Genomic DNA, 27,116 nt, shown 5'->3' on the forward strand with positions numbered 1-27,116 from the left:
ATATCTACATGGATACGGCCACATTAATTTTATTCTGATAAATTGTATTGCCTCGTTTTGGAAATAAAATCCATCGAACCGTATACAGGACTCAATTTCAGAATCCGCGCCGAATTCCGGGTGCGTATGAACCGGTCCTACGTGAGCCCGATGTATGTAGGCCGTTGTCACAAGCAACCCATCTTCCCCGAAAGCTAAAGTTGAGGATAAAAGAGCATAGCTGGAACCCACGCCATCAAACATGAAGAAGAAGCTTACATGTGCGTTCCTTCTGATTGAATAAGTCTACAGGGTTGGGTAGACGTACGACAAGAACTTGCTACGGTCGGATCGAGCTACAATTGTTCTTTGGAACTCTTTTCCCATTCTTTCGTGTTCCACGGTGTGTTGCGTTAAAAGACAATCATCCTCGACCCGACCAACCCGGAGATGATATTTGAAGAAACCTTGAAGTATACGTCTTTTCGATGTGTTTCAAGGATGAAACAGGAAAGAAACGAAAAGGTACAAAAAACAACAAAGTAAAAGAAGAGCACAAAAGTAACTGGCCAAGCTGCCTGGAGACGAGTCCAAAACCATGGGGATCCTTTAGAAAATGGATTTGTTAATGTAAGTGCCTTCGTCCAAAATGGGTTGAAATAAGGCTTGAATTAAGTCAAATCAATTGAAGACGGAAGGGAAAACCTGTACAGGACAAAACACAAACATTAGCTACCAAAACTGAACACAAGTAGTGAAGCGTTGTTCTTTTCGTTTATATCCTTTAACACCGTTTCTTTTTCTGTACTTACTGTAGTGGAGCAAGGTTCACTTTTTCATCAAAATAAGGCGCAAAATGGACCATCGAGCTTTCATCTTCTATTGTTCTTTATTTCACTATTTTCTTATTTTTTGTTCGTCTCTTCGTTCTGTTTTTTTGGAACAAAATCATTCAGACAAACATCGTGCTATAAGGTGAGTTTGACGCAAGCATGAATCTTTTACCTCCAGAAAGGAGAAAAGATAAAACAGTGAAAGGGAGAAGCATGCTGAATAGACAAAAAAATCTGACTTTTGTTTTTTCTAATGGCACAGTTTTTGGGGCTTCCGTCGGAAAACGATGGCGGTTGAGGGCTTACCGACACTAATGGGAAATAAGAACCAATCGCGCGCTCTCCAGTTGCGTATTTGTTAGCCTTTTTATAAGTCGTTAATGGTCTCATCGTCTAATGATGCGGTCAACGACTGGTTATCCTGATGGTTCTATAAGGGATGGAAAGTGTCCAGGACTCAAGAAAGGGAATAAGGACTTTCTGCCAACACCCTTTTGCCAAGCCAACACATTGCCAAAGAAATTCCTAAAGTAACATCGAAATCCAAAGATATTGTCAGACCATGGAAATTGTTGAACGATGAGTTTTACGATCTCCACTAGTGGAGAAGAAAGCTCGTCCAGGGTAAATATGGCAGCATATCAACATCCTGTTAGCATCGACATGATCCCGGTTCATACGATAAAGATTGTGTTCAAGCAAACATAGGAAACCAAGCTCTGTTATCTGCTCAAGTCGATGTGAATGCAGAATGGGCCACAAACAACTCTTTCGTCGATCAATACGCACACCAGAGTGCACGGAAAATTGATTCCATGTAGTGAAAAGAGACTATTGTGTATCTCTCCTCCATAGTTAAGGGTGAACGAATCGGTGGCATACAATTTAATTAGCAAGAATTGCCCTTAGTTGGGAGGGTTCAGTATTGGATCAGCGGGTTTTCTCGGTACAAATTACTAAGTAGATGGGTTTGTAATAGTCCGCCCAATCAATCCGTCCAAGCGGTTCAAAGAAAGCATAACAGGTGAGCGTGTTCTTGTCGATGTAGAAAATATATTCAACATAATATTCATGCGAAAATTTACTTTGAGGAATGTAAAACTTTCCTACGTTGTTTCTCAAAGTTGGATATGAACAACTCGGGCAGTTCGTAATGGTGTGTGGGACCGATTAGCATTTTTGTGAGGTTGTGGTTATGAGGTATTACGATATGCAAATGATATTTCGCAGGTGCTGATTACCAAAGCGGGCTTCCCTCATAATGCTCTACCTGGGATCATGTACGGAAAGCACCGGCACCATCGTTACCATGCCTCAATACGATTGCGAAAGACCAGCGTCGGTAGAATAATCGAAACGAAACAATATTCTCCCACCGAGAGAACCGATGGAAGTAATTACAGCGATCAAAATAACGTGGGCACAATGTCCTCGATTGGCAGGTTCGCTGGAAAAGATTCCCAACCCTCCGTTATCATCGCCTCGTTACAATCGAAATCGGTTGCATAATTAATGCGGGACTTCCATTCCTCCGATTACGATCATTTTCACAGGTATAATTTGAATTTTACACCCTCCCGTGTCTGAATTACACATGGGCCGAAATTTCCAATTACGGCTTGTTCAAACATGGTAGCGATCCACGAACCGTAGTCCCCGGGCAACTCGAACACCGAGGCTTAGAATTTCAATGACAGCTGTCAGGCGAACTCCACTGCGTTTCGGTAGTGCGATGTTGCGTGCGTATTTACATATGAAGCCTGCTAGCACCCACCAATTCAAATTGAGGTGATGCCGCAATAGTAAAAGTACATGCGTACGTCTACCAGCGCACCGATAATGTTCCGTTCGTACACAAACACCCGGTACGCCCTGTATCGAGGCTCCCGGAGCGTGTGATGGGATAAAATATTCACCACTGAATATTAATGATAATAAGAGATTAGGTAAATTGCGCTCAATGCGTCTACAGCCATCTTGAGACACCACAAGATGCCTCTTCACTTCCGTAGAGCAGAAAGGGTTGTTTGTGTAGTGCACAGCCTTGGTACCATTGTTTCCGGAGCGGAGAACGTCGGCCGAACATGTCATCGGATGCCAGTTGTCAAGTCATGTGCCAGTAACGGAAGTGTGGTTCTATTTCAAACACAACTACCAGCATCCCTTAGACTGCCTGCTTGTATTTCCGAGTGTTTATGTGTACGCGTGTTAGATAGACAATGGCGAGAATGTCCTAAAGACACCTTGCGTTCGGTTCGTAGCAAATTGTTTGCCATCTTCGCCGGAAAAGTCATCCAACCGGAAAGGCCCTCAACACGACCCCAACTGTGGACGGGGATGACATTGTACGCGTTGCTACTACTCAACAAAGTTGGCAGTATAGTGAAACGCGAAAGCGGGCTCTCCAATCCCGCCTTGGGCACACAAAAGACACCACAACCGTAACCCTCGAGGGTACACTTTAGGACACACACGCACGGGTCTTTCAGGATTGGGAATCGTCGAGTGCTACAAAATAGCACCTTTGCTTCCGGTGTTATTCCACTTCCGGTCACCCGGGTGAGTTGTTGTTCTGACGACTTCTCCTAACCATCGGAGATGGAAAACCATTCGACGTGAACGAGCTGTAGGCAGTGGCATTATCATAAACATAATAACCAATCTCCAGAACACGATAGGGTGGGATTCTATATGCTTGAAGGATGCTGAACATTCGGTCAGCCATATCCATCCCTCTTTCCCCCCACATCCCACCCCTGTCTCAACATTCGTCCAAACGTCCCAACGCATACAGGGTGGGAATAAATTACCGATCTTCCTTCCCCAAACATCGAATCATCGGAGCAAAGTACCGTTGGGTGGCTGACGAAAGCGACGGTAATTTCCCACGGCACGTACAGTACGAGTACGGAATTCCGGGTGGTTCACCCTCCCGGTCACCTTTTGGCATCCCCGTCACCATGCGACCGGCAAAAGAAAGGATCCGGTTTTTCATGAGCGAAATTTTAATTAGTGCTGACCCGGCATTTCATTTCGTTTCGATTTGGACCCGGAAAATGTTGGCCCCTTCGCCGCGGTCCCTCCGCAGCCGGCTTTCCGGAAGGCGGATCCCCAAAAATAAACAAACGGATGCAGGTTTCATGGCGAATGCTGCCGAGCGCGATGTTGAATGAATAAAAGCTGAAAAATAAAATATTGAGGAGTGAAAAGCGCAGAAACTGTTGACCGGAAAATGTGAACTTTTTTGCACTTCCTTTTTAGCAACAGTAACATTCGCCCGTTTATGGTTTCCTCCATTAAGGAAAAAGAATTCTGACGCATTTTCCACAGCATTCATTTTCTCAAAATTTCAACTCTCACCTACCTTCCTTCCCGTACCGTCGTAAGTTCCGGTGATCCATTAAGACCCTCCCCTTCGACGAAAGGACATCAGGAAAGTGCGTGCGTGTGTGTGTGTGTGTGTATGTGTGTGTACACGAGCCGTGTACATATCGATGCGGGACAAACGCATGATAATAAATTATGAAATAAGGGTAATGGCTACACCGTGGGCACCGAATTCTCAGCCCTTCCGGAGCGAAAAACAACACGCTCGGGTGGCCCTTCGGATGGAGTCATTGACTCTTTAACCGTTCCCAGAAAAGTGTGTATGTAAGTTGGCGTCGTTTGTTATTTTTATGATCGTTATTTAACATACAGAGGATTAATATTGTTCCCCTTTTCCGGTTCCGTCGTGGCAATCGAGATGTCATTTGTTTTCCCACCATGGGGTGCACCATTGGCTCGTTTTTGTTTCCAGTTTTATTGTTGTCCATCTGCTTGCTTCTTTGTCAGCTTGTTGCGAAGCAGGCGTCTTCTGGCTATCAATCTGTCTGAAAAAGGGTGGACACACCCGGTGGCAACTTTAGTCGACGGACGCCAAGCAAAGCTTACAGAAAAAACGTGGACCAATTGGTATAGCTTTGGAGGATAAAAAGTTCGTTCGGTTCGAAGGGAAAGTGTGAAAAGTTCCCATGCCCCCAAAAATATGATCGAACGATACTGTGCTGTATCTAACCCATTGGGATCGGCTCCGAGGTTGCCTAAGAAAATGAAAAATGCCGTACGGCGGGCTTAGGCTGACTTCAACATATTTGTCCAGGAGGTTTACTCCCTTGGAACCCTTAGACCCGGCGAGAGACTGCGGGTGCTGTTTGCCGCAGCATCGGTTTCCTTCAAACAAACGAGCGCCCATTCATCATGCGAGAAAAGTTATGTTTTTTATTTCATCCTCGTTTTTTACCCTTTTTAACTTTGGTGTAGGTGTTTTACTTTTTCGAACCAGTACCAGTTTGAACTCAATTCCATTTTGCAGAAACCTAACAACCACGCTACAGCTCTTTCTTTCAACAATTTTTCTCCAAACTTGCTGTCTGTTTCTCTATATTTCCTCTCCCCTGGAACACAAATAAACTGCCAGTAAAAGCAATTTCTTTACGGAGACCTTCAAGAGCCCCTATTAGTGTTCAGTTGGGTGGAGAAAAAAGTGAAAGAAGGGGATAAACGACGGAGATGAAATTCCGTCATTTCCGTTGCGCAGTGTTTGGTTTTTTGCTTCTGTTGCCAGCACAAGCATTTTTCGGGAGCAGATATTTAAGCTAACTGCACGGACCGCTACGGTTGGTGGGAAAAATGGAAGCCGTATCAAGCACCGAAACGACCAACGGAAGGATATTTGCGATAAAAAATAGTTTGCGTGGCCGGGTCTCACTTCCATCGAGGTTTCTGCAAACCCCAAAAATAGAACGAGGCCTCGTGATTTTCCGGCCGTCAAGCGCCATTTGTGATAGTTTAATTTAGTCATGAATTCTTTTCCTTTCATCATTCCATCTCACGTGGCCAGACAGCATGAGAAATGGCGAATCAAGTTTTGGGAAAATTCGTCAACCGGCTCCATCCACTGCAGCAGGCATTATAGAGATGATCGATAAAATATTCATAACCGAAGCCAGACTGAATAGCGAGAACGAAAATGGCAAATCCAGTTCATTTTGATTATCGTCGATTGGTTTTTTACTTTCCGGTAGTTGTACCGATTCTTTAGTTTTTGCTTTGGATTGCGAACTCAATACAAGTCGCGGGTGTCTTGAGCAATCTCTCGAAACAAAACCCTCCCAAAAATGCGACTTCATTCGGGCGTGCTGGTTTGAAGGCATAACATGCGGTTATGTTTTTCCTTTCCCAGAAAAATTCAATATGATTTTTTTATACACAGGTCCTTTTCGGGTTGAGCCCAATGGTTGATAAGACCAAACCTTTCTTATTTCAAATAACCGGCCTGTCCTTCAGACGCACGGACGTGTTAAAAGACGGATGGATTCAATTACACTTGGTGCTCAAGCTGGATCCTTTTTCCAATTTCGATTGCAATTTGGCCCCCGGCAAAATCACGAAGCGATGGTTCGCGTAGATTGAACGAGTTTTTTTCGTCAATTAGCTGGATCGGCGTCGGTTGGTTACGGAAGGACCGACCCCAGGGTGCCGGAGGGGGAGTTTTTGAGGAAAGTTAATTTAAAAACGCTCCAAGCAACGCTTTATTGGTATTGGTCATAATGTTGAGGATGTGCGCTGTCACGGATATCGCATTCAAATATATCAAAAGGGGCTATCGGGAAAGGTTATAGTCGCTGCAAGTGTTTCGAGATTCCATAGAACCCGTCCTAGAAGAATCTTACTGAAATGACTTGTATTTTGAAGCGAGATGAGTTCGGAAGGCTGTGAAAATACGATAAGAGAAGATCTGAGTTCCGAAAATGCTATAAATATAAAGTTGCGTTGAAATTTGGAATTTCAAAATGCTAAATTCTTTTAATCAAACAGTTGCTTTCGCTTTTTTACTAAGAAAAAAAACTTACTTCATAAACCGTATGCGTCAGCATAAACATATAATTTAGTTCATTAGACAGTTTATCAATTTTAAGCTAAAACTCTCTAAAAACTTTGCAAAAAGACGTCATGCGGAAATATGTACGATAAAAGTTAAATCAGGACGAAATTGAGGCTATCAGGGACGCCGCATGAGAAAAACAAAAGACACATCTTCAACCTTTTCCTCTTTCCCCATAATGTAGGTGTCATTTGCTGCCTGTTGGGATCCGTTGGTCAACCGGTTGAGATGATGCATTGAGCCTGCTGTCTTGTGTCACTTTTGTTCTTCTCCATGTCCTACTTACAGCGAAAATCCTTGTTTCAACATTCTTTTTCACTATCAGTACAGCAGGGTTCCTGCTATCGTACCAAAGGATTTACGATTTTTACTACAAAGAAGTCGTCAGAAGGTTGGGGAGTCCCTCGTTTAAGGAAAACTCAGCTCGCTTACACCTTCACGTTAAGTATCACTCGACCTTCTCTGTCTGATCAAGCGAGCTATGTGGTTAAAGCGGCCTAATAGAAGGGTATCCTGAATTTATGATAGGATTATGCTCCGGTAAGATAATGTTTGTAAGCACCTGGATAATTTTTATAAATCGCTATCGATTCGTTTGAGGAAGGTTTCCGAGGTTTAGGTGAAAAACGATTATCTCTTTATACGATAGAGCTCGTATTCGTGCGCAAGCAAAGATGTTTGCAGAAGGCTTTTAGGCATACAACAGTGGGTTCTGGCTTTGGCCGAGAAAGCCCTTGCGGAATGCGGGTGAGCATGAATCAAGTTAATGGTGGTTTTTGGGGATGTTTTACACTAGGTTCGTACTAGCGAACGGTAGGTTTTGTGCGTGGTGCCCAAATCCCTCGTAAATCTGTGGCTTTACTATCACTCAGTCGACAGTGAAGCAAGTTGCTACATTTGTATTTCTAAACATACAATACATCAAATTTTGTACGCATTGACGATGGGTTCGAGTGTAGATTAAGTCAACCTGAAGGTTAAGGATATTGGGATTTTTGTCTATTTTTGGGTGGGATATCATATTACAATAAATAACCTTCCCAGCAGCTCTTACACAGACTGAACAAAAAATAACGATGCAAAATAGAAAAAAATCTAATCAGTTAAAAAAATTTTGCAGAGAAACCGTGTAGGTTTTTCATCTTTTGTTAGGTTTCAGGTTCAAGACTTAGCGAGAAAACTAAGCTGCGTGACAGCGATTAGCAAAGTTTACGAGCTGGTGAAGCATGTTTGTGGAAAGATACGGATCTCGGGATCGAAAGTTTTGGCTGAATGATGGCTTCTGGAATCAAAGCGTAGGTGGTTAGTCTTAGTTCGACGTATTCGGGATAAAAGCGACGTATTATGGTCATTAAATAGATGGCCACTTCCTCGGTATGATGCTACTTATGGGCAACAGGCACACGATGGCGGTGTCAGTGGTACTTTGCTAATATGAATTGTCGCTTGCGAGCAATAGCAACTTGTCATGTTTCTTCACAGTATTAGAAGCAAATTGTTGGTATCTTGAGAAGCCGAACTTTTCGCCCTGCTAGGCAACAACTGCAAATCCCTAAGGAACGAACAGAAAGTAGTCCACCAAGTTGATAAGGTTGTTTTTCGAGTACTTGGTTTGTCACCCTACGGATGAGTACTTCATTGCATGCTAATGAAATGTGCATCCCACGTACCACAGGAATCTAATACTGTTATTTAGCATGCGTGCGTGTCTGTAGGCGCTCAGGCAATCTCTACCATGAACCCTCGCCCCCAGTAGACTTTTATTTGCTCACGAGTATTATACAACGTGCAGTCAACTTCATCATCTGCTTAGTGCCATGCGCACGTTCTTCAATCTCTTGGGATGAAATGAGAAGCAAACTTTTGTATATCTACACACGGTGATAACGAAAAGGAAAGGATAGAGGAGAGTTTCTTACATTCTTCTAAGCACTACGATCTTCACGATTCACAGAAGATCAAACAAGAATAAGAAATATTATGCCTTCAATGCTCACTCAAAACACCTGCCGAATATTTTAAAATGAGTGTACTCAAAACATTTCATGGCAAAACCTGAGCTAAGTTGGTTTGCTGATATAATGTCGTACTTAACTGAATACAAAATGGTATTTGGGCAGCCTCAAAAACGGTGTAGAGTATCAAATTCACATTCCTTCCCCGGAAACTTGCCGCTCCGAGGGAAACAAAAATACTATGCGTTTAAACACTCCTATGCATACACACGAGTATTCATCCTCTTGGAATGTGGAAAGTCATGGCACAGGTTGTTATTTGGACGTGCAAACAAGGCATTTCCAGTCTCATTTGCCTGCGCTACGACCTCATCTGTCACGGCGTACGTGCACCATCGTTGTCGTGCATACAAATGGCGTAAGGAGGGACCCTGAATCTTCGGTTTTCGCGCGCTTCGCCGTGGCTTTGTGTATCTGTGTGTAGTCCTCGCTATAACTGAAGAACTGAATACCTGGATGGTGGCATTTTTAAGGTGTATGTTTACCTTCAGAGTTAAGTTGTAGCGAACGTTCCTTCTGCAACCCATGACACCGCTCTCAAGGGAGGTTCCGAAAGCAAAAGGCAACATTAAAATTCCTACTCGTGGGTTTTCACCTCTATCTCTCTCTCTACAATCCCTCTCACTCTTTTCTTCTTCTTTACTCAGGGTGTTTTGGGACACAAACTGATGTCTGTTATATATTTGATTTACGCTCGTCGAATGGCTGGCATCAAGAAGCAAAGCTAACTTCGGGAGCACAACTCCCGAAAAGTTAGAACGTCAAAACTAAAGCGCAACATCGTGTGTGTGCTTCAATGTCCCGCAGGTTCAAACGGATCACGTGCCAGCATGGAGGCGTTCGTGCGAAAGATTGGCATTTTCGCTTGGTCCGGGAAATTACAAGGTGTCAATCGCGTTCTGACATCATTCATGAGAGCAATCAGGAAACGACCACCGAACCCAGCAATGAATACTGAGCACCCAATGAAACAAAAAAGTCAAACGATGTTAATAGCAAAGCAACTCCTAATCAGCCAACACAATATTATGCGATAACATTTGTGCCATTTCATTCGTTTCCAAAAGGTGAAGCCTATATGAACTTTTGTAGGGAGAGGAAAATTATTACTTTGTTTTAACTGGAGAGGGTTGTTGTAAATGAAGCAAACATTTGACGAGTAACACAAACGAAAATAAGTAATGATTTAATTTGTTTAATTTTCAAGGAATACACCCCGCTTTGGATTAAATGTTCATACTTTGGGTAAGAACATTCGATTTCTCCGTGGTCTCTGATTGGAAGTGAAACTTATCACTTTGGTTCTTATTGAAGTTGAATGAAACATTTGTTTACATCATTTAAGGCAAAGCAACTGCTCTCGAACATTCGAGGTGAGACGAAACGAAGAGAAAATCAAACTAGAAGCCTTCAATCTGAGCGTAGCTACGGGAATTCATACTTTTGAGCAACTATTCACAACAGACTCCTCGAAAAACTTTGACTGAACTGCGTTTGGTAATTTTTGGAGTCCCAACATTGGTCGCTGTGAACGATCAGCTACAAATCTGTCAACGAGCATGTCCGGGTGTCATCGTAGCTCAAAACTCATCAAGAAATGTTATTCATCGTTTGTCGCGTCCCTCGAAAGAGGAAGGAAAACTTCTTACCCACCGCTATCGAGAGCTGACGTTCAGCAAGCTGACATAGTAAATCACCGAGAGCGAGATAGCATCGTGGTGTCGTCGTCTAAATCGTTATTGTGCTCGTCAGCCGAAGCCAATGTCCTTTGAGAAAAGCGAAGAATTCAATTTACGATTGTTCTTCTGATCTCAAAGCCCTCGTAGTGGATGGAGACACAATTTTCATCTTGATCAACTACGCTTTTCCTCGAAGGAAATCAGTACAAAATGTTGCCATTGTTCAACCGTGCTTTGACAATCAAAAGACATCCTTGTTATGTATGAACAGGGAATTAAATGTTCTGAATTTCAAAGCGTTCAGTAGGATCTTCTTAATCAGAAACTGGAAATCTACCTGATAACTAAACTGAAATACTCTCCTTCGACAAAATAATTTTGCCATGCTAGGTTTGACTCAACTACAAACGATAGCCGATGAACGGGTTTCAAGCGAATATTTCACCACAGAACTGGTTATCGACAAAATAAACACCAACTTCCAGAGGGATTTTCACAGTTTCCATTGTTGTGAAAATGTGTGAAGAATCGACGAGAATCAGTAACGGAAGAACTTTCAGGCACGCATCCGAACTTCAAATTCTTTACATTGCACCACCATGTTGCTCGATCAAGTAAAGAAAAACCACTCGTAAACGAACCCCAAAGGAACGTAACTTTTTACTACAACTCACAAACAACTATATTTTTGTAGCATCGTTTGTTCTGCGGAAGTGTTTGTGCTTGTACCTAACTTTCCTCCTGGGATCGAACAGAATCCAGCGGACTCACGGGTAGTCTACTACGACTACTTTTCACTAAATTTTTCACGAGTTGAAGTCTTCACTGCTTGTGCGACTGACAGTGTGTGCTGTAGCTAATGGTTGTTCAGCCAGAGGGCCATTCTAAATCAGACCCACGTGGAGTCGGAGAGCGGAAAATCCAAATGTAGCCTCGGGATGGTTTGAACACTTTTGGGATCCTCCGCAAAATGCACATAGCATAACGCACGAACTGGTGAACATACATACTCAACTATTGGAACAAGCTCTGCAAGGATGAAGGGAATACCACAAGCATCAACTCAGGCCGTGGCATTTTCAGTCGAGAAGTGCTGGGCTGGACGTGTCATGGCATCAATGCACGTGGTTGCGTATAGGCCAGTGCGTTTGACTGCAACACAAACTTGATTCACAAGATAGCTATACAAACTGAGCGTAACACAAACTTGATTCACAAGATAGCTATACAAACTGAGCGTAAGGTTTGATAAACCTCCAGTTGTGTCTAGAACCAAAAAGCAGCCAGGAAAATGTGATGTTGCCACAGACGGTAGCGATTTTAATATGACTAACAATCTTTCCATTCTCTCTTTAAACGTGAAACTATTCGCAATCCATAACGTTTGACATCATTATCCAAACGCACCAAACACCACGCGAGGCCCCGGTTTAGACACGTTAGAGTCAAGTTAGTTCTCTCCTAGCTGAAGCAGTTCTGCATCGAATCCAGAACAGCCGGATGAAGTGTTCCATCATTATGCATTGGCAGCAAAGTTTCTTGTGTGGTGGTTTCGGTTAGGAAACAGTCACAACGCAACCAGTAGGAAAAAGTGAAATAAATATTTCATGAGGTACCTCGCGGTACCGATATTGACATTAAATGTATCCTTTTATTGGTGAAGGTACACTTGTGAACCTCATCTGCAGCGTTTGAGACGATCCTTTGATGGTGATAGATTTCAACATGAATTGTGATAGAATAACTTTATCAATAGGCGGATTTCTAGAAACAACTAAACCAGAGGGATTTTAAACAACAAAAGCTGTGCGTTAAACTGTTTCATTTCACTCAAAAAGCGATTATAGAGCGAAATGATGACATACACAAGACATGAGTCATTTTTCAAATTTCAAATAAAACATAACCATGATGTTCTGTGTCCATTTCGGCACACGTTTTTCTGTGGAGTTGTGAAAATTGTCTCCCGACTGCCTCATTCCCTACACTTGAGCCAACCTACCAGCGATATGCATAATTCTGGCAGGGTAGACAGGAGAAGCTAAACCACATGCACTATTCGCCAGAACCATCAACCGCATCATTCCCCGAAAACTTCCTCCCCTGCAACATGGTCAACGTAAAAATGTACGTTGGAGGTCCATGTATATCCAACAGAAACCATCCTTATTGCGAGTATGGTGGCTGGTGGAAGGTAAAGTGTCATAAGTTATGATTTTTAGAAGCCAAATTTCTACTCCACACCCATGTGGGCTCTAGTAGTTGCGTGTGTCCTTAAAGACGAGTCGGTTTAGGCGTCTCTCGGGCCATATGCATTTGTCCATGTCAGTGTCTCTGCAAGAACGTCGTTGGGAGTATTTTAAGGATGACACTAATTGTGTTACGGTGACCTACACACACCCACACACATACTCAGTTGGGTTGCATGTAGAAGTATTAACCAGGAATGGTAGAGATGTGAACGACGATATTCGTTTCTAGATCATTCAATTTTAATTCAAAGCTGCGATTTGGAAACGCTTGCATAAATAGCTTGAACGAGCAAACATAATAAGATTTATCATTTAATTTAAAACACAAATGATACTTGCTTATTTATTCTGTGGAGAATTTGGTCTGTCCTTTGCGGTTTCTCTGTTGTTTAAAGCTTACCTGAAAGAACAAACATATTGACAACATTACTCATGACATCACGATTTGAAGACGCATCATCAATCAGTTTTCCTTCAATCTGTCAAGGAAGTGCTCCGGAAACTAGTTTTTGGTAAAATCATTTCCTGCCCAGACTATTAGCTTGCGAGACGCACATAAAAACGAAGCAAAAATTCAAAACGAACCAAACACTCGGATACAGAGGTACAAACCATTCGCTTTCGGAGACGACTAAAAAGGCACTGATTGCCAAGGGGGTCTAAAAACGCCATAACTTTTCCTTCCGAACTGTTTGGGCTTCGAAGAGTTTGTCCTTATTGTGACCAAACATTCAAGCGCCGAGAGAAACCACATCAGGCAAAGGCAAAACCTCGATTAGAAACTTTTCCCAAATGGCTTGAATATAGTTTGGCAATGCAATTGAAGGGGTCATTTCGAACAGAAATAAAAACATGTGCTGCATTGCATAGATGATGAGAACTTCTCTAACCTTCGCTTATTGTGGCTCTTCCTGAGTTTAGCCATTGGAGACCGAATCACGGAAGGATTTCAATTTTATTTTTTATCTTCCTTCTCGTATTTAATCCCACCTCGTTTTTCATTGTATGAAACTTCTGACCCGAAATCGGTTGTGCCAAAGATTGTTCATTTTTGTACCTTTTTGCTATTGCCAATGCTTTTTTGCCTTCACTCTTAATCGAAATGAGATTTGTTTGGCCAGAGTGCCACTTGTAAACTATCCCTAGTCCGGCCTCTAAGCAAACATCCATCGAACATCATCGTTGAAAATGACGATCGTTTCTGTAGAATACTCACCACGACTTACTCCAAAGTTCTATTCTATTCTGTGTTCGATTAGCAACGCCTGCTTATCATAAACCACCGGCATGAAAATGGTTAGTTAACTCTTTTCTTCATTTCCAGCATTTCAACGACCCCGAAATATGTGGTGAGTTTTCATGTTCAAAATCACTACGGTTGAGCATTATCGTGGGATGTTCAAAATTGAAATGAAATTGAAGTAAATAGATCAAACATACGACTTATAAATCGACATTCTTGCACAATTTTTTAGCAATAAACCTCTAAACCCTTGTCAGCGTCGTGCCGGGGTAGAATCGGTAAAATTAAATTAATGATCCATCCGACCGAAGGAAATCTCGTTTCTCAATTTACCAAAGCTTGTCATAGGCTTAGCACTCACTTCGGTCTCCGGATGGTGGGTGGCACAGGTTTCTGACGCTACGTGACTGAAGTATCGAGCAAGCAAGCAAGTCTCCACCGTAATGGCGGAATGAGTTGAGTGACAGCTAAAATCACTTTCTGTGGCTTTTAAGTGGAAGCCGCTTTTGAGCGAAACCCACCAGGAATGGGGATGACGTGATAGGGATTCCTGGGGGGAAGCAGGTGAGGAAAGCAACCTCCAATGTCAACGGAGTGTGAGAACATGTATCAAACGCGCGTTGCTCATTATTTGCTATGGAATAAATGCCGTGGAAGCAAGTGGTAAAGGCATCCGGGTCTGGTTTCAACATGACGTCCCGTGAAATACAGCATCTAAAAGCTTCAAGTAACCATTAGACATACCAACGATGAAAGCCGCCGAGGTAGGCGGCTTTACTATGACTCTTCGCAAAGTTCCCAAATCCCGAATGCATATTCATCCTGATTGTTCCCGCGAGCATGACTTGATGGGACATTCCGGGGGCAACACTACATTCCATCCCACGCATCCTACGTGGCTCGAAGACTTAGAGCTTAAATCCGACGTAATGCCATAAGACAATATGCGGTTTTTTGATTCAATTTCGCGGAGGCTGATTACTGTCACCTTCTGCCGGTTGTGGTTTTCGCCCAATGCGGGTCGAGGGCCGTCCGTAAAAAGGAAGGCGTGACGAAAGGCGCAGGAATGTATCGTAAACAATGTTTCATTGTTTTACGAAATGATCATTTGCAGGGTAAAATGGGAGACATTAAAACATAAAGCCAAGTTTTTGTATTGTCTGAATAAGAGCTGGTTTTTTTATAGGATAAGATCTATCAGAGTTTTTTTTATTATTTAAGAGATAGACGTGCTGATGAAATGTGATAACAAGCAACTTTAAGAGTAATACAATGGTAATTTTGGTCATACTATAATCCATTTGTAATGATGGGATAATTGTTAATTATCAAACCCTACGTAATAAAAACCCAGCTTGAAAGCTTTCCATCATTTCCATCATTTAACTCAACTTTAAGAAGAACTTTAAAGCCTCATCTGTGATGGAAATTTAGCTAGAAAAAGAAGAATTCGTCAGATATTCTTATCGATTGTAGAAGCTCTTTAAAGAAACATCGCGGATGATTTCCCACGTTTTTCTTTCACTTGAACGCCCTCCTTTTCTCCATGACATCCTGACTGCGCCCAAAGTGTCAGCGAGATGATGGAATGATGTAACGAGAAACGATTCGCTTCTCAAAGTTCTGGGCTTTACAAATAAAATTTCCAGGAAGTTTCGAGGTTGTTCACTTGTCTGACATGAAACGCGTCTGTTGAACAACTCGCACGTCGAGACGTTGGGTAAATGCCGAGGTTCTCCCATGGGCGCAGTGTGTTTTCAACCGATAAGTGACAGCATCGATAGGCGTGACTTCTACCAATCGCCACATCAGTCGCAATCATTCACGCCCGTCCGATGGTGAGTGGTACGTTTCTGTTTTTGCCATTTTGTTTTCGACGCATACACACAAACACACATTCTTAGTGATATTTCACACTTCAGGTTTGTAAAGAATATTGGTCTGGAGGATCTGTACCAGAACCGACCAGAGTTTTTCTGATTTTCCAGCCTCCGATTCAACACCTCGAACCATCGAAAGATGATAGCTTCATCAATTTCCTCGTGACAAAGGCCAAATTTCGGGTGACAGGTTTGTATAGTACAAAAAAAGGGGAAGGAACAGAAGGACACACATCGTATTTTTGGGAGTTTTCGTAAAGTTTGTCTAGCTATTTGCCACTCTAAGAGATGAACCGACCTGCATGACAAATCGGCTCGCCATGGAAAAGGTGGGATTTTCATGGTGCTACAGCTTGCGTTTGAAGCTGTCGGAGGAGCGCTACCAAACTCCAGAGTTTGATAAGGATTACCGTAATGAAGCTGTTGTCCCACAGCACTGTCACTCGTCAGCTTGTCGTGACTCAAGTCAGCGAGTTGATATTGTTCGTACCTAAAGGGTACCCGAGGTATTTGTATAATAATCACAAATTCTGGGCGGACATTTCTAGGAAAACAAACTGTAACGCACTTGATTGAGATTGCTTGAAGCTGGTTGGATGTTTGATTTTTTGAATTACAAAAGCTCACTTTTTGCTTAAAGCTAAGGATATTAAATTTCTGAGTATTTGTTTTTCCTGCCAAACCTGTTTTCGAGAGGTTTTCCAAGTAAAAGGAATATATATATTTCAGTCAAAATACCACAACAAGTAAACATCTCACATGTTTTTCACGGAAGTAGCACACATTGTGTCGCGTGATACTCTTAAGTGGAAGGGAAAAACAACGCATGTAATTTTTCTCAGATGAGTGAGAAAACTTAATATAAACAAGGAAATATAATCAAAACAAAAGAGCCTAGATTGGTCCGGCACTGATAATATAGATAAAGTCAGGCACCAGATCGTGCGTTGGTTCACCAGCATATGCCGAAACACGCTCGTCTCTGCTTTGCCTAGGAATATTTTAGTCACGCTCCAAAACACTCACCCGGAAGGATGTGCCTTCACTTTGCCTCACTGTCAGAGGAGCTATGATTTATATTCCTCTTGAAAAAACTATAAGAATCTTTCCATTCTTGTTTATTCGTTGTTTGCTTTTTTTATTACTATCCCCGTGCATTCCTCTGGAAGCAAATAAATGGGAAAGTTTTCAAGCATTCAAGCGGCACAATGGGTTCGTTGGTCCAGTCGTTTGCTGTTATGCAAAATCACTAGCGACAGTTTGCGATCCATAAATTGTAAATCCTTCATTGCATTCTAGAGGCTGGATCGAGCGTTACGGTGAATCTCGGCACGCAACGTTCTACGAAGTTTATCCGGAAATGGAAAAGGCTCTACATAACCTTACATTCTAACACCATGAAAGCGCAAAGTCGGTAGCAGCAAAGTAAAGGGATGGTACGACGAGGCATGGTGCTAATGGATGGCCATTTCGGATTGGAACGGTATAAGCAACGTTACAACGAACACGGGCACTCGAATGCTTCTGCACGCAATAACACTTTTTTTTTCGAGCTAGGCCTGAAGGCGGGTAGGATCCAAGATGAAGTGTTTCGTTGCAATCGCCATTGCTGAAGCCCATAAAATATTTGCGTTGCTTGCTCCCGCGTAGAGCAAGTTTTTGCGCCGTCGAAGGAAATAGGATGCATGAAGCTAGAAGATGAAAAAATGGGACGATCATGGATAAATGGTTGTACTTTCTTGCAACGATGCTGTATCGTACATCTTGCATGTGTGGTATGCAGTATTTTTTCCATCAAACTAAAGCTTCCTCCGCTCGTCGGAAAGAGAATGGAAAACCATCCTACTTCCAAACATACACAATCACAGCGCCTGGTCTATGTGAGAAAGAAAACTAAAATACTGACAATCATCGTGTTCAGCATCGGGCGTTGGTGAAGCGCAGCCGGAGCAATTTTCTGCAGCGAATAAAAAATAACAACAAACGAATGCACATGGCAATAGTTCATCCTAAGCCGTGTGAAAAATTGAGCGAAAATATCCTGCTAAAGCGAGAACCGCGTAAGATTATGCGGGCCATGCATGAAATCGAATGGGTTCTTTGAAATATCTTCCAAGCTTTTCTTAGATTGGCTCGACGACAGAATGCAAACGACAGGATATTGCCAGAGAACCCAGTTTGGGTGGTTTGGAAAAGATGCACCATGCAGCGTTAAACCAGACTACCCAAGGAATAGAACGAAATCGATCAACAAAAATTGAATTGCTTGGAAGAAACTTAAATACTGTCAACGACGCAATTGAGGAAATGGAAATAAATGATGTGTCAAATATTCGAACAACCCAGTGTCGAAAGCGATTTTCTCTCAGTTCGTGAAGCTGGAATCCGAATTGCCCGTACGTATGCGTACAATGCAAAACAAATGAAGTTTCCCGCAGTTGATGATGCACATAGCTGTGAAATTTGCTGGGACGGTTTTAACTCTGATATGCTTGACTGAATATACTGTCATATGGGTTCACGTTCCAACTACCCGTTACCGTAATACCGGTTGTTCTTCTCAACCAATAAATTCCTGCGAAAATAAAGTTCATTACGGTAGCAAGAAAATAAAAATAAACGACACAAACAGAGGAAAAGGTTAAATCGTTCTATGAAAATTAATATGAAAGCTTTTCTGATGTGTCCCATGTGGAGTGCCGATCAATGTACGTGAGGTTCATGCTGCCCAGGAAGCATTTGCGAAACTGGATTGCTTTGTTGCTTCGAAGTGATATTTATTTCCGCCTCTTAACGATGGAATGAAAGCAAACCGAGAGCAGGAAAGAGTTCCTATTTCACTAGAAACATTTCACGCATTTATCTTTTCTGCATCGGAACACATGCATATCAATGACATGAATAACCAGGTCTGATCTATTCTCCGTAGCAGTAGCAGTTTCAGGACTAAAATGAAGGTTTTAAATGCACCCTATAATTTTAACTAGTCAAGAGTCAACAACTATTAGGACAGGCTGAAACAAATACCCGACATGTTTAATTAGAGAAACCATTGGAGTATATTTCTTCCATTTCAGTGTACAATGGGAAACCAAATAGGCGAACACATAGAAATGTGACGCTTTTATTTCATTAGAAGGTATGTGAATCAAACACTCGTCTCTTGGGCATACCGTAAGTGGAAGGGTTCATCATCAAAGGAATGATAATATGAGAACTCTTTCAAACTGGAAACGGATGCTTCTTAGCTCCCAGAAGAGGAAAGGCTTGGCAACATTCCCTAATCCAGCTGAGCATTCCTAGGGAAATGGAAAGGGGAAAAATATTCTATTCTGTTCAATAATGGTTATCCGATGCTTTTCGTTATTTAATTGTTCCGTTTCTTATCAACAAGGTAGATGTAATTCCAAATGATTGGGTGACTATTTTCGTCATAAGCGATCCTTGATGGACCTTCATCTAGGCCGAAAATCGAAATATCCTTATGACTGCATTGTAAAATAATATTGTTATAATCCAGGGACAGATATGAGAGTTCTAACGTTTACATAAACGACTTCCAATCGAATAAGAACCTTCTACCAACGAACAGAGTAATTTTCTCCCGAGAAAAACTTCTCTCGGTTGTTTTGTCTCCTTGGGCTTATCATTTTCAAAGAATAATTCTCTAGATGGTCATCCACTTACAGCTGGTTTCGTTTTCTTTGATCTTTGACTATTTAAGCTTTTTTATAAAAAATCGACCACAGATGCTGTTCGGTGTGCGGCCGAACGAACTTACACACAGACTTGCACCGACCTTCCTCGTGGCGTGAGGAAGGATCCAGGGAGTGACTTCAGCGGATGGAAGCCACCACTGCCTGGACGGAAAAGAGCTCGGAAGTAACCTCCGCGGATTAAGGTTACTCGCTCTGGAAATAAAAGCAAAGTCGATGGGCAGGCCAACAGACTAATACTCTTCCTTTCCAACTTATGGAGACTTAGACGGCAAAAAGGTGTCCAAATAGAACTACCGTGGGTCGGATTCCGTTTCGGATCTAATTGCCTTGATAAATAATGCCTACGCTTCTTTATTCCAAGTTCTCCATGTATTGCTTCAAATTCGTGGCCTCAAGGCATCCCACGATCGGATGCTATTATAGCGATATCTAAATCCTAGCTACTGCTTTTTATCCTAGTTCTACACCATGCTGTACTAGCGATGAACAGTGCTTATCGCTGTAATCTTGCTACGTCTTTCTTATCGTTTCACGTTGTACAGTTCTATTCTGTACTCTGTTCTAAAGGTTTGGTTCTAAACTATATTGCCTACATTCAGGCGTTCCGTAGCTTCCGATCTAGACGGAACATACACCCCCCGTTGAGGCTACTCAATATTTCAGGGTTACTCTTACTCTTCTATGGGCAATAAAGAAATTTTTGTTATGGGTCGCCGATATGTTGCTTCGTCTACGAATACATCGATCGCTCGTACAAGGCCATCTTCACCAGGATATACTGCTTCCACTCTGCCCATCTTCCAATGGAGCGGAGGCTGATGTCGATCATGGATGAGGACGATCATTCCTTCGCGAACATTCGGCAGGCTGCGTAGATTTTTCTTCCTCGGTTGCAGCGTATTCAAGTAGTCTCGTTGCCATGCCCGCCAAAAATGCTCACGCATAAGCTGAAGGTGTTGCCATCTAGTCAGTCGAGTCGCCTTGGTGTCTTGTAGAGATGGTTCCGCCAAAGCCGTGAGTGGTCGACCGATTAAGTAGTGAGCGGGCGTGATCACTTGGGGGTCCGCGGGATCGTTAGACATACTGAAGAGTGGTCGTGAGTTTAGTACAGCTTCGATCTCGGTGAGGACGGTAGATAACTCCTCGAAGGTGAGTTTGGTGTTGCCTACGATGCGTTTAAGATGAGTTTTTGCTGATTTCACCGCAGCTTCCCAAAGACCTCCGAACTCAGGGGCATCTGGCGGGATGAAATGCCATTCAATTTCTCGGGACTGGCAAAAACTTTGGATGGTGTCCTGGGTTTGCTGGTTTCGGAATTGTTGGAACAATTCATGTAGCTCGTGTTTTGCGCCTCGGAAATTTGTCGCGTTATCCGAGTGAATCTGCTGCATCATTCCTCGTCGACTGATAACCCGCTTGAGAGATGCAATGAACGCATTTGTGCTTAAATCAGACACTGCTTCTAGATGAACTGCCTTTGTTGCCATACACACATAAACTGCTATGTATGCCTTGATCATTGCTGGACGACGAACACCTTGCTTGATGAAAATTGGACCGGCGTAGTCCACTCCGGTAACTGCAAACGGTGGTGATGGCGTCACTCTGGCGGCTGGCAGGTTACCCATCAACTGGCTTACGGGGGCTGGGTTGGTCTTGAAGCAGGTGACGCATTTTCGGGTGATAGACCGAATCGTAGAGCGTGCATTCAAGAGCCAATATCGTTGACGTAAGGCGTTCATCAAGCCGGTTTGTCCCACATGAAGTAACTCCACATGCATTTGTCGAACCATAAGACGAATAACTGGATCCTTGTTTGGTAGAATAATAGGATGGCGGTTTTCGAAGGGTAGAAGAGACCGATCCAGACGGCCTCCCACACGGAGCAAACCTTCAGAGTAGATTGGACGAAGGTTTGCAAACTTCTTCGATGGTTCGTTTTTCACTGCTCGCTGGATTTCGTCGTCAAGATGGATGAGTTGGGTGACACGGATGATGGCTTCAGTTGAACGGCGCAACTCGGGAATCGTTAAATACTGGCTGGTTTGTCGTTGGGTTGACGGTCTTCTACAATTTTCCACAAACCGGAGAACGTATCCCATGATTCTCTGAACCGTTCGAAAACAACTAAACCGTTCAAAAAATGAAAATGGTTCAATAGTCACGGTTGGGTTGGCCATCATTCCTTTTAATTCGGGAAGTTCGTCCTCAGGAACAGGATCTGCTGGATTAACCATATAGCTCGCCTCATGAAGGTAATCGGGTCCTCTCCACCAGAGGTTGTTGGTTTCCAAGGCTTCTAGTAGCATGCCTCTCGAAACGATGTCAGCTGGGTTGTGATGAGACCTTATATACTCCCATCGACACTCTTCCGTGTGTTTCTGGATTACCGCAATTCGGTTTCGGACGAATAGCTGCAGCTGGTTCAATGGTTTTCGAATCCAAGCTAGAACAATTGTGCTGTCACACCACAGCACAATTTCTTGGAACTTCAAATTCAGGGCTGGCAAAACCTTTTGTACTAACCGGGTGAGGAGAAGAGCGGCGCACAACTCTTTGCGTGGGATGGAAACGTCGTGCTGTGGAGTCAGTTTGGATTTGCTAGTGAGCAAACATAGCTTCGCTGAACCATCAGGAAACAGGCTTCGTAGGTATATAGAAGCCCCGTAGGCCACATTTGAGGCGTCGGAAAATCCGTGCAGCTCGTACGACGTTGCTCCCTCAAATGTGACGCACCTTTGAGTCTGGATGCGATGCAGGTGTTGCAAGGATGGTTGGAGTTCTTGCCACTGTTTCATCGATCCTTCGTCGATGGGGTCGTTCCAGTCAGTTTTCAGCTTCCAAAGACGTTGAATGAGTAGCTTAGCCAACACGATGACCGGAGACACTAACCCCAGAGGGTCGAAGAATTTGGCTACTTCTGAATAAATGATGAGCTTCGTAACCCTTTGGTCAGCTGTTGCGACTGGCTTCGGCTGGTGAGCGATATATAGATGATCTGCTTTTGGGTCCCAGAGTAACCCAAGCACCTTTATCGCCTGGTTCACTCCTCGTTCGGCCATTGGGATGGCTTTTTCTTGCTCTTCTACTGGAATATGCTCAAGAAACTCCAGCGAGTTTGAGCACCATTTGCGGATGGGAAACCCTCCTTGGTTGAGAAGCCGCTTAAGTTGGTGTTGGGCTTCTATAGCTTCCTCAACCGAGTCCGCACCTGAGAGAACGTCGTCCATGTATGTCTCTTCCTTTATTATGCGGGATGCAATCGGAAAGGCATCCCCGTCCTCCTCGACCAATTGGAGCAAACATTTGGTGGCAAGAAATGGTGCTGATGCTGTACCGTAGGTAACTGTACACAACTCGAAGACTCGTAGTGGCTCGGAAGGGTGTGGTCTCCAAAAAATCCGCAGGAAACGTTGATCTTCTTTAGCGTGGAGAATCTGACGATACATTTTGGCGATGTCTCCCGAAAAGGCTACTTTGTACATTCGAAATCTCAGAACAATGGAGTAGAGATCGTTCTGTACAACTGGTCCTACATGCAGCACGTCGTTGAGCGATAACTCGGCTGGAGATGCCTTTGCACTGGCGTCAAACACGACTCGGCATTTCGTGCTTGAACTAGATGGCCGCAAAACCGCATGGTGTGGCAGATAGTAGGACAGCTGGTTGGGTACATCGTCGGATTCACGGATTTGTCGGCAGTGCCCTAGAGTTTCGTACTCTCGGATGAACTCCACATACTGTTGTTGTAGCTCTGGGTTGCGAAGCAGTCGTTTCTCCAACATCATAAACCGTTTAAGGGCTACTGTGCGACCATTGTTCAACAGGGTTTGTTGTTTGTTAAACGGAAGTCGCACAATGAACCTTCCAGATTCATCCCTTTTATATGTAGTTAGAAAATGGTTCTCGCACTCCACTTCTTCGATGGATCGTTCCGGGACGTCTGGAACCTCTTCAATCTGCCAAAACTGCTGGATCATTTTTTCGATGTCGACCAAAGCGTGGTGGGAATATATGGCTGGGATGGTAATCTGCTGCTCTACTATGGCTCCGGACACAATCCAACCAAACTGGCTATCTTGCAGACGAGGTAGATTATCGGCAAGATCGAGTTGGCTTGGCTTGAGTATATCGAAGAACAACTCAGCCCCGATCAGTAAATCAACCTTGTCTGGCGTGTAGAACGTTGGATCAGCAAAGGTTATTCCCTCCGGAATGTCCCAGTTGTCGATGTTGATGTTGCACGACGGGATCGTGCCAGTTATTTTTGGAGTTACCAAGCATTCCAAGCTTGTTTGGTAACTGTTCACCCGGGATTGTATTGTAACGGTCAGCTTGTCGCGAGCGAGCGTGCGCAACGCGTTGATTCCCACGATCGGAACGTTTGCCGGTCTCTTTGGCAGTCCTAGACGGTTGGCCATTTCCTCAGCAAGGAAATTGACCTGAGAACCGCTGTCTAGGAGGACGCGGCAGCGATGTGGCTGGTTCTTGGCGTCCAGCACGTTGACCACGGCAGTCAACAGCAGGACGTTCTTACTGGGTTTGATGGTTTGCGATGCACATGCCGTCGAAAGTTGTTCTCGTACCACTGGTCCGCCGTACTCTGCCGCTGTCGATGGAGGGTGCACTCTTGGGTTCGGAGGTTGAGGTTCTACTTCTGCTGCCATGGAAATAGTTGGCTGGCCGGTGGGTGCTACGTCCTCGTGCAGGAGCGTATGATGGCGACGCTGGCACTTGTAGCACTTTCTCTTGGAGGGACATTCCCGTAACTGATGTCCCTTCCGCAGGCAGTTGAAGCATAGTCCTGCCTTTTGTGCGGTGTTACTTCTTTCCCGTGGTGTCCCTTTCAGCAGTTCTGGGCAATTTATATTAGGATGGTCCTTACCACAGATTTCGCACTGAATGACCGCTGCTGTATAGCTCTTCTGGGCTGGATGTCTCGGAGAAAGCGGATGGTTGCCCTTTAGTTTGGCCACAGGAGCAGATGATGACGCTGCTGCGCAATTTTCCAAAATCTGGCATCGGGATTTTAGAAATGCCATCGTCTGCTCGTAACGGGGCAGCTCACCTTTCCGCTGCGTCCCTTCCCAGGCTTTTCGGGTTGATTTGTCTAAAGCCGAAACCAACAGATGGACTACCATTGGTTCCGACACTCCTTCCAGGTTTTGTTTTAGGAACCTGAGACTTTCCACATGCCGGGAAGTCTCTTGGACTAGAGCTCTTAGCTCGTGGAAGTTTTCTGACGTCATCCTTTTGAGGTTCAGCAATCCGTGGATGTGGCTGTCCACTATGGCTCGATGATTGCCGAAGCGCTCCGTCAGAATCTCCCAGGCTTGCTTGTAATTGCCAGCGTTGAGAATGCTGACATCGATTGCACCTGCAGCCTCGCCGACCAATGCCTTTTCAAGGTGATACAGCTTCATAGTATCACTGTCGCCGGCATTGGCCATCAGGTCTTCGAAGATGGCCTTAAACTTGGGCCATGCAGCGTATGTGCCGTCGAAAGTCGGGATCGGTGCCTTAAGCGGTTGCTGCTGGATGATGACTTGCGCCGCGGCAGACATGTTGTTCTTGGTCTTCGATTCCGCAGCAAGCAGCAACTCCTCGATTCTATTGGACGCCTCGTAAAACACTTCCTCGAACTCGTCGTATACGCCGTCCTGCTCTGCCATTGCGCTGTCTGGAATTAGGCCTACGATGGTGGTGTGTATGGCACTAAATTCCGCGTACACAGTCGCGACGTTTTTGGCGAGCACCTTCAGCTGGGAAACGGTTGGCTCTTTCGTTTCCTGCAGCGTCTGCTCGATTCGCAGTAATTTGGCGTTGATCTGCGCTCGTTGGCGGACTGCCGTCTTCAGCGCCTTTTCCATCTTCTCGCTGTCCTGAGGTTCACTTGTTGAAGTACTCGCTGTCGGCTCACTCGGCGTCTTCGCTGGGGAATACACTTGCTTCGATGGGGTGTGCCTAACTCGTGGCATCGGGTTGTCTTTTCACTTTTCACCAGCACAATGGATCCGGTTCGAAGGACCATATGTTCGGTGTGCGGCCGAACGAACTTACACACAGACTTGCACCGACCTTCCTCGTGGCGTGAGGAAGGATCCAGGGAGTGACTTCAGCGGATGGAAGCCACCACTGCCTGGACGGAAAAGAGCTCGGAAGTAACCTCCGCGGATTAAGGTTACTCGCTCTGGAAATAAAAGCAAAGTCGATGGGCAGGCCAACAGACTAATACTCTTCCTTTCCAACTTATGGAGACTTAGACGGCAAAAAGGTGTCCTAATAGAACTACCGTGGGTCGGATTCCGTTTCGGATCTAATTGCCTTGATAAATAATGCCTACGCTTCTTTATTCCAAGTTCTCCATGTATTGCTTCAAATTCGTGGCCTCAAGGCATCCCACGATCGGATGCTATTATAGCGATATCTAAATCCTAGCTACTGCTTTTTATCCTAGTTCTACACCATGCTGTACTAGCGATGAACAGTGCTTATCGCTGTAATCTTGCTACGTCTTTCTTATCGTTTCACGTTGTACAGTTCTATTCTGTACTCTGTTCTAAAGGTTTGGTTCTAAACTATATTGCCTACATTCAGGCGTTCCGTAGCTTCCGATCTAGACGGAACAGATGCCCTTAACGTTGGGTGATGGTTTGATAGAGTACAAACATAAAGTTGGGTTTTTTTTATTAAAGAGTCTTACCAAACGAGGAAATACGTTGTGGTTTTGTTTTTTTTTTGTGGTCATCTTTCACCATCGTAGAAAAAGGATTCACCCGACCGTTAGGCCATGCCCTCACCGTGAAGGGTTGCCATTTCACGCCCCAAGGAGAGAAAACCAACCCTTATTTATCGGTTACCACGAACTAAAAGGCCGACCTTGGAGCTACTCCCCGGCAAGGATCAGCACTGCCAAGAGCAGGGCGCAATATTGTTGCACATTTTATCACCCTCCGGGGCAAAACCCGACCAACACCGGCCGACAGTTGACGGACCAGCAGCGCACGGTCGTTCTTCACACGCGGAACTTGTCAGAGGCAGGACTGTTTTGAAAGCAAGAAGGAGCAAACCCAACTTAACATAAACAGCGTAACGTCGAGTGTTGAGGGGGAAGTTGAAGCACCGTGAGAGAAAAAGACCAATTTCCCTTGGCGAAAGCAGAGGGTAACTTTCACAGTAAACAGATCCACTGCCTTGACCACGTTGCATGATGTTCGCGGCAGAAAATGTAAGAAAAAAACAACGTGTTCTCAATTTCATTAGAAAAGTTTCACGCTAAATTTCTTCGCACCGAAAATGTAGCTGGTATTCTCGGGGTGAAATCAACACCGCCAGTGATGCCTTGCTTTCTTTGCTGGTTGCCATTTTCCCGTTTTGCCCTTTCCTCGTGCTTTCTGCGCGGTATGTAGAACAAGAAAAGCAATCAAGAAAAAGCAATTATTCGCAAATGAAATCATTTTAATCTGTTTGCTTATTAGTGGCGAAGTATTTGGTGTTGTTATACGGTTTCGCGTTGCGTTGCGTGCGTACCAACAAAAAGCGTTTCGCTTCACTGGATACGAGGCTGGCCGAACTGTGGCAACCAGAAAC

At 44.1% G+C, this 27,116-nt stretch overlaps 1 protein-coding gene across 1 annotated transcript in view; it reads right to left on the bottom strand.

Moving 5' to 3' along the window:
• Positions 1-25,396, bottom strand: part of LOC131293326 (uncharacterized) — a 106,872-nt gene extending 81,476 nt beyond the window's left edge. The window contains exon 1 of the mRNA XM_058321406.1: positions 23,063-25,396. Within this exon, the coding sequence (XP_058177389.1) occupies positions 23,063-25,396 (2,334 nt within the window). The remainder of the gene's footprint in view (positions 1-23,062) is intronic.
• Positions 25,397-27,116: the final 1,720 nt, after the last annotated feature.

This window comes from Anopheles ziemanni, chromosome 2 (assembly GCF_943734765.1).
Source record: "Anopheles ziemanni chromosome 2, idAnoZiCoDA_A2_x.2, whole genome shotgun sequence".
NCBI classification, from domain to species: domain Eukaryota; kingdom Metazoa; phylum Arthropoda; class Insecta; order Diptera; family Culicidae; genus Anopheles; species Anopheles ziemanni.